At 36.7% G+C, this 8,815-nt stretch overlaps 1 protein-coding gene across 1 annotated transcript in view; it reads right to left on the bottom strand.

Annotated features, from left to right (window-relative positions):
- EZH2 (enhancer of zeste 2 polycomb repressive complex 2 subunit) overlaps positions 1–8,815 on the bottom strand; it is a 78,465-nt gene that overhangs the window by 14,547 nt on the left and 55,103 nt on the right. The window contains exons 9-15 of the mRNA XM_012662145.1: positions 6,075–6,166; positions 4,284–4,524; positions 3,348–3,517; positions 2,854–2,948; positions 1,640–1,680; positions 1,072–1,197; positions 63–272 (exon numbers count right to left, since the gene is read on the bottom strand). Coding sequence (XP_012517599.1) covers positions 63–272; positions 1,072–1,197; positions 1,640–1,680; positions 2,854–2,948; positions 3,348–3,517; positions 4,284–4,524; positions 6,075–6,166 — 975 coding nt within the window. The remainder of the gene's footprint in view (positions 1–62; positions 273–1,071; positions 1,198–1,639; positions 1,681–2,853; positions 2,949–3,347; positions 3,518–4,283; positions 4,525–6,074; positions 6,167–8,815) is intronic.

Here is an 8,815-nt window from a genome sequence, read left to right as displayed (position 1 = left end):
TCCACAGTATTCTGAGATGAATTCATTTTTCTGTACAGGATCTTTGATAAAAATCCCCCAGCCTGCCACATCAGATGGTGCCAGCAATAAATGCTTTTTGGAGCCCCGCTGAATACTGCAGTTCTTGCAGGACACGTTTTTACTGTCCCAATGGTCAGCAGCTCCACAAGTTAGACAGAGGTCAGGGTCACACTCTCGGACAGCCAGATAGCACGGGCACTGCTTGGTGTTGCACTGTGCTTTGCAACGGCATCCAGGAAAGCGGTTTTGACCTTCAGAGAGATATTAAACATTATCACCATCATCAATATCACAATCATCATCATATGCAAAAACATGCAGAAAGGTTCATGGCAAGTCCTGAGCATCTGCCTGACCTCCTTGACCTTCACAACCACCCTGTTATGTCATTGTATAGACAAGGAAATGGAAGTAACAACAAAGTTGAAAAAGATCACCATTGCATTGTTTTTTGTTTTATTTTTTTTGCCTAGTAACTTTTGTTTGTTAAATGGTATTATGTATTTAAAGTTCTATGATTTATAAAGTAGGTGTTAAGGGAGGCTTTAGATAATAGCCATCCATGGTCCTTGGGCATTCTAATAGCCCACAGGTCTAAACACACTGCTTTAGTGTCCAAGCTTTATGTGCAGCTTCATTAAATAATTATAAAAATCCTACCCTAATTGTTTATTCTGAAAGACTGAAAGAAACCATCCTAACTCTGACAATTTCTGGTGCCCAAAAATTATTTCGGTGGCTACTTCTAGCTCCCCCTTCTAATCTGTGCCAACTTTACTATGATTTAATTTAAATGATCAAAGAAGAAAAAAAGAATAATCGAGTTTCGTTAATACAATCTTATCTTACACACACATTATCCAGGAAACTGACAGGACACTAGCACAGTGCCAGTTATGGGCTGGATAAATACTTGCAGGTTAAATGGATTTCCTAAAGTAAATAAGGGAGCACTCCCATGTTATATTCTGATTTAAGTTACTATTTTAAATTGCTGACCAAACACCTATGTAGTTCTCATGCAATTGCATCAAAGCAACAAATACTTACACTCCGAACTACACTGACAAAACTTCTCACAAAAATTTTGTGCTATCACACAAGGGCACGAACTGTCACAAGGCTGCCGTGGATGATCACAGGGTTGATAGTTGTAAACATGGTTAGAGGAGCCGTCTGTGTAAAGATAACAGCACACAGCAGGCCAATGAATCCAGGGAGATGGGAAATGATCATACACAATTTACAAGAGTACATTCTTCCCTACTACCTCTGGAGCTTAGCTAGGTTTCCTTTACTGAATTTACAATGTTACAAACACTCCTGTTTACAAAATAATGGCAAAAATAGCCCCCACCCCCAAATGCTCCTGAGCACTACACCTCCATGCCACAGCCCCATCCCACAGCACTCCTGCCTTAACCGACTCCCTCATCCAGTCAGCTTCCACTAAAACTGCTGAAGATGCATCAGACACCCTCCATTTGTACTGGTTTAATATATATAAGTCAATGATATCAGAATAACCCAAACTCTAATCCAGTTACTATTCTAAAACAAATGAGAACAAAATAGACATTTTAAAGCTGATAATGAAGTTGAATGGAAAGATACTAACCCTTTTTCAGTTGTATCTTTCTACAGTGTGCAGCCCATAACCTGAAGAAACAAAAGACAAACTTCTGTGGGAACTGGAGTATAGTCACAGCTACAAATCCACAGAGAGATGCTTAACTAGATCTACCTGTGCGATGAATATAGCAGTGCTTTAAAGCCAAGAATCACAAACTACACAGCTTACATTTACCATCAGTTTGGAGCTACCTAGAAACAGCTCAAAGCACTCAGGCTGACCCGGGCGTGCCAAAAAGCCTGGAGAGGATGTCACGTCCTGCTCATCTACGGCTCCTGGTCAGGACCCATGAGCACCCACACGTCCAGGAGCAGCAGGTGTGTCTCCCTATTATTATTCTGATGTGGATTATACTGGTACTTTCATTTCAGGCATCATTAACCATCCAATTGAGCTACATGGTCAGAAATAATTCAACCAAAAATTCAGAAGCATCCACTAAAGCCTAAATTCCTATGGGAAAACTCATTTCTTTAAGTTCTAAATTATGTTGACCCTACATTTATTTTTAAAATGTAACAAAATACAAGCCTGCCTGTACACAACTTTTGAAGCACAATCTAATTGCTCCCTTACAGACCCAACTATGCTTCTTGTTTTAAAAAAAAAAAAAAAAAAAAGAGGGGGTAGGCAGGGGTAGGGGAGAGTAAAGCAGATAGTCCATTCATGAGTTTCTGGCTCTACATTTACAAATCAGATTGGCCTGAAAACATTTATTACATTTCATCACTTGTTCCGAAGCCTTTGTGAAGGTAACATTCACACACAATTAAAGCAGGGTGACTCGTAAGAACCAGTCAGAATGCAATGCAACATTTACAAGTGTATGCTTTATTCTAGGAGCCTGAATTTTCTAAGAACTGACCCAGAGCTCACATCAGGAACACATTAGAACATATCATAACAAATGCTAAAGTAATTGTTTATATAGCCTTTACTGCAAAAGCTAGTAAATATGTTTTTCTTCACCAAAATGCAATATGGTACCCATAATTTTTATGACCCTTAACATGCCAAATTTACTGAAGTCTCCTGTACTCTTATACTAGCAATTGCCAGATTCCACAGGTCTATTTTTGATGGCAGGGTTTTTTTTCTTTAATAGACCAAGTGGTACCTGACCACTGCCCTTCAGGGAGGGTCTTGCCTGCAGCATCTAGCTACGGTGATTTCTCTAAACATCTTTACAGCAGACTTACCGGTGTTTCCTTTTCTTTTTTCGTGGAGGAGTATCGACATCCTCAGCAGGAGCTGGAGCGATGATGCTAGACTCTTTCACTCTAAACTCATACACCTGACAAGAGGAAGTCTTATTTAAGCAAACCATTCTTATACTCATTCATACCAGAAAGGTATGTGACTTCTGTGACACTGCTAGGTGCTGGGAACACAGAGGAAATCATTGTCCCTACCCTCACGTTGGGGAGAGTAGCTGTAATTTTATTCTGGTCAAGAGTTGTGATACTAAGTTTAAATTCTTACTAGCTTTTTAAACCTATTGCTACCTAAAGTGGGGAAATTCTGTAACACATTGAAGAACGATCTTCTTTCAGTTCCCTCTTAGGAAAAAAAAATTTAATTCTTTTCAAGAGATGAATAGGAGCTTAATAATAACCAAGAATATTCTTATGATTGCACAATGGATCCTTATATTTGAAGCCCTTTTAACAATATTTTTATCACATATGCTTACCTGTCTACATGTTTTGGTCCCAATCAGCCTAGCAATGGCACAGAAATTGTCATAGTAAGTGCCAATGAGGACTCTAAACATCGAAGCTTCAGCGCCACTCCACTCCACATTCTCGGGAGGCTCAATATTTGGCTTCATCTTTATTGGTGTTTGACACCGAGAATTTGCTTCTACAAAACCAAATGTAAGCACAAGATCAAGAAATGCTGCTTAGCAACAGTATTAAGATAAAGATTTAAGGTGATGGATGTGCAAATTACCCTGATTTGATTACGTAAATGTATAAAATGATCACATGGACTGAGAATATATGTACATTATATATCAATTTTAAAAGTTAACTACTTAAAAAGGGAAGAAAATTTAGGGTATGCTTAAAAAAAAAGCACAAGGTTACTCATTTTAGAATAAACTAAAGCTAGAAACAATATCAATAAGATTCTTCCCCCATGGAAACCATGAGATTGGCTCCTTTTAATACACTTTCTAAAATGAAGGCAGATGGGCTTAGCCTGTGATTGAGTATTCATGGTATAATTCATAGGGCTGAAAGGACAACTAAAATCCAATCAGTAAATACCAACTCATTTTCTAACCAAAACTGCTCACAGAAAATCAATAATATTAACCCAAATGATCTGAATTTCACTATGCCCTTTCTGAGACAGACGAAAAATGGAAAAAGTGAGAATAAACTGGATCAGCAGCTTCCAATCGCCCAGAAGGGCAAACACCTCAAGCTAGGGTAGGGGTGGGGCAAAAAACAGCAGTAACAATTCAGCTACACATCCTGAGTAAACTCTCTGGTCTTAGGATTTCTCTTTATACTTAAAACTAACCAACTGAGAAAATTATTCAATGTATTACACATCCTTAATCTTCACAATATGAAACTTTCAAAGCAATTGTAAGACTCAGTTATTAGATGTGTCTTACCAGAGGAGCTCGAGGTTTCATCTTTTTTCTCTTCTTCTTCTTTATCATTGTTCTCACCCCCTGTTTCAGTCCCTGCTTCCCTATCACTGTCTGTATCCTTGGACTCCAGCACATTAATGGTGGGGGTGCTAGGTCTGCTGCTGTTATTGGGAAGCCGTCCTCTTCTGCGGCCTCCTGGGCGTTTTGGTGGGGTCTTTATCCGCTCAGCGGTGAGGGCAGCAGCAAACTCCTTTGCTCCCTCCTACAAAATGAAAAATGTACACATCAGGACCAAGTTCTAAGACTCATTTTGGTGGAAGAAAAGATTACATAAGGCAAGTTAGTCATGAAATTTATCACAATAACTATTCATCACAAATCATTTGCATACCTAAATACATTTGTTTTCAATCTGCTTTTGACAGTTTGAAAATTTCAGAAACACAAACATGAATTCTATATATTCCTAGAGTGGTACAAAATCAGGAAAAGACAGTTCTACATAGTGAATTTGTGAAACATGTTAACTGATTATAATTAAAATAAAACATAAAATATACTTTATATAATAAAGATAGTTCTATATATACATACAAACTATTTAAAAGTGAATCTTAAGAAGAATCATATACCTAATATGCATGCCTATTCAGGGTTTAAGATAATGCATACCTCTTCATGGTAATATTTAAAGCATATAAGAAAAATATAAAATATATACACTTGCTTGACTTTGTCACTTCTGTCTTACTGTTAAAACATTCAGTATTTTTTTCCTGTGAGGGATACATAGCCACAGGACTTCCAGAACAAGACTGTAAGAGTTACATTTTGCATTATGAAGTACAATAATCCAATCTCAGAAAGTATAAAACAATGGTAAGAGCATGGTTTATAGAAAGACCACAGAAACATTTTAGATGAGCCAAATAAAATTCTGCCTTGTAAAGAATATTATAAAACAGTACTTAAGAATTCCATTTTTTAGTGGAAATAGAAGGGAGAAGTTTGAGAGCAGCCAACAGTTTTATACTTCATTCTACAAAAACCAAATTGCTTAAAAATAGGATACCTTCTGCAGGTGCCATTCAATGAATCTTCTGTCCAAAATCCAACAGGCAATATATACCCATTTAGTTCCTAGGTAGGAGTGGCTTGGTTCAAAGAGGGGAAATGGTAAAAATAAGATAGTACCCGTAAAAAAACAACTTTTCTACCTCATATTTTCCTAACCCCTTACCTTTTCTCCATCATTAAGAAAAAAAATCTGTGGGACGTATAAATATGACTAAAATGACAGTGGGTCTAAAACTGCTAAAGGGGACATGGCTATGAGAAAGGCTTAGGAGCTACTGTATATGAATGACTACCAAGTTTCTGGTTTCTAAGTGGGCTATCTCTGTTTCACACGCTCACAAACTTTGTGGAAGGTATAAAAGTCCTTGATCCTAAAGACCTTGAAATGTTGCTGAAGAGATAACACAGATGAAAAAAGAAAAATAATAATACAAGATTAATGAAGGACTAAAATGTATAGCATATAAGCTATGGAAGAAACAGCATGGGTAAGAAAACTCTACCTAGTATATGGCCCATAAAGGCGTAGGTGTAGACAAAGTTAATGCTGACTGCATCAGTTCTACCAAAGTGTAAAAAAAAAAATTTTTTTTTTTTTTGGTCATGACAGCCTACCATTGAAAAGCCTACAGCACCCGGTATTCCCAGGCAGTCTCCCATCCAAGCACTAACCAGGCAAAGTGTACAATAAGACTTCTCAAATACCCTCTGGAACAATAAAGCACTAAATCTTACCAAATGCTGGTAACACTGTGGTCCACAAGGTTTGTTGTCTAGAGCTGCTTCCGTGTTCTTCCGCTTATAAGTGTTAGGTGTTGCATGAAAAGCTGCAAAATAAAACATAGAATCCAAATATAACTAACTATAAAATATTTACTTTTTCACTTTCCCGAGTCCACTGGAAAAGTCAATTAATAGATTACAATCTTGCTAATGAGTAGTTTACATTACTTTATACAACTTTCTTTCAAGCTCTTACTGAACTATCACAATGTATTCTCCACTCCTCCTCCTCTAACCCCTAACCAGGAAGGAAAAGCAGTAAATTCTGCAATGAATCGTGATTTATTTTCTCCTTACAAGTATAATTGACACACATAAACCATAAACTATGATTATAAACATTTATTTAAAGTGAGTCTTTAATATCTCCATATAATCAGTTTATATTCCCTCTACAATGAAATCAGATTTCCAATTTTTAATCAAAAGAATTCTGACATCTGTATTTCTTGATTTCTTAAAAAAGGTCAACTTGTTAAGTGGGGAGAATGAGACACCATGTTACTTGTTAAAACTCATTTTTAAAGATAAAGAGGAGAGCCCCAGATTACTAACATTCAAATCCCCCAAATTACACCCAATACAAGAACGCACTGATAGCTTACACACCACTGCCTTTCCACAGGAAAACCAAACAGTCAGATATAACAGGTTTTAGAAAGATAACATTGTTTGACACTTCATACGCCCAAATAATGTGATAGCAAAGATTCACATGATGGTACACTGGTACATGAAAGCAGGGTGAATACACCAGTGTGAACTTGAGAGAATTATTTGTGGAAGCTTGCTTCCTCATGTATTATACAAAGACAAATGCTAGAAATGGCTAACTCAGAATTATACAAGATAAAAATCATTTTAATTTGGATAAAAAGAAGAGGCATATTCACAAAGCATTTTTTAAAAGTATTTGTAAAAAGCCATACTTAAGTTCGACAGAATGTAAAGAGGAAATAAAGACAGATTGATAAGGGAAGAAAGGAAAAAAGATGACAAAGTTATGTTTTTAAAGTAGAAATCAAAGTTCAAATTTTGTCAAGTGTGTGAGCTAGTTTCTTCCAGAACAAGAGCCTAATACCATTACATTTTGACCAGCTGAAGACCCCTAATACCAAGACTGAGCATATACAGAAGCTTAAGGCATCAGCAGCAAGGAATTACATCAATCTGTTAGTAAAAAACAAGATCTTCGTCACCTAGTCAAAACTTAGCTACACATTTTTGGTAAAATTTGTTTTTGTTTGGATGCCTCCTCTAGCATGTTCTATACGTATAGACTTAGCTTGTCCCCTCTGAGTGAAATACACAGGCACAGATGCATGTATCCATGTACACACACACTCCTGAGAAAGCACACACACGTGCTTGTGTACAAAATGGGGAGAGCGGCCTCTGCTGGCCCCGAACTAGAAGATATCTGTTAATCAAAACTAGATGCTCATTAAGCCTGATTATACGGTCGAAACAAGAACAACTGTAAAATTAACATACTAATAGTCACAAGGTACTTTAAAAAATTAAAAAGTGTCATTCTTAATTTCACATTCTATTTACCTAAAACTTGAAAGAGAACTATTCTTATGACTAGATTTCCTTCAGAAGAATTTCAAACTTCGATTCTTAGGGAAAAATATTCATATAAAGAATTCCTTCTTCTAGAAATGTCTTGCCTATTTTAGATTCCAGAATATTAAACATAATCCTTTCAAACAGGCTTTTAGTATTCAAAAAAGTTATTAAAATATATTTCAAACTAAATGTAATGAGGGGGAAAGATTATATAAAATTCCCTGATGAGAAAAATTATTAGGAAATTAAGGCAAGATACATTTCAAATTTTACAAAACAGAACATGGATATGGAGGGCACTTACTTTTTAAATATCAAAAGCAACCTATAATACCTTGATGAGAAATCTTACCTGAACATGTTCAAACAAAGGTAAAAGACTTACAACTTATAATATAGAATTTCAGTTGTTCTCTATACCTATATATAAGATTAAATTGGCAGTTCTAAAAAATGGCTAAAATATACTGAGTAGCCGCTTAGAATCTTATATTTCACCAAATTAGTGACACCTCAAACACACAACTGTGGAATCAAAGAACTATAGAGGCTGGGTGTGTTGGCTCATGCCTGGAATCTCAGCATCTTGGGAGGCCAAGGCAGGAGGAGGATAACTTGAGCCCAGGAGTTCAAGACCAGCCTGAGCAACATAGCAAGACTCTCTCCCTACAAAAAAAACTGACAATTAGCTGGGTATGGTGGGACATGCCTGTAGTGGCAGCTACTCCAGAGGCTGAAGCAGGAAGACCGCTAGAGCCCAGGAGTTCAAGGCTGCAGTGAGCTATGATCGCACCACTACACTCCAGCCTGGGCCAGTGAAATCCTGTCTCAAAAAAAAAAAAAATTATAGGGTTGGAACAAACCTTAACAATCACCTACTTCCATTGGTGATTTTACAAATTAGAAGACAGAGGAACAAAGAGAATAATTTGCCTAAGTGTACCTCATTCAGTACTCCTTTTCACTACATGAATAAAGAAAACTTCACATCTTTATAATCAGTCTTTGAATCAGTAACATTAGCATGCACCAGTTCTCTTAAAAACTTCTTTAAGCTTGTTGTGATAAAAATAAGTGATCACAGATCAGTATAAAATGTCAGTTTTATACATTAACTTCTG

Source organism: Propithecus coquereli, unplaced genomic scaffold (assembly GCF_000956105.1).
Source record: "Propithecus coquereli isolate 6110/MARCELLA unplaced genomic scaffold, Pcoq_1.0 Scaffold75, whole genome shotgun sequence".
In the NCBI taxonomy this organism is placed as follows: domain Eukaryota; kingdom Metazoa; phylum Chordata; class Mammalia; order Primates; family Indriidae; genus Propithecus; species Propithecus coquereli.
This window is presented reverse-complemented; position numbering and strand designations above follow the sequence as displayed.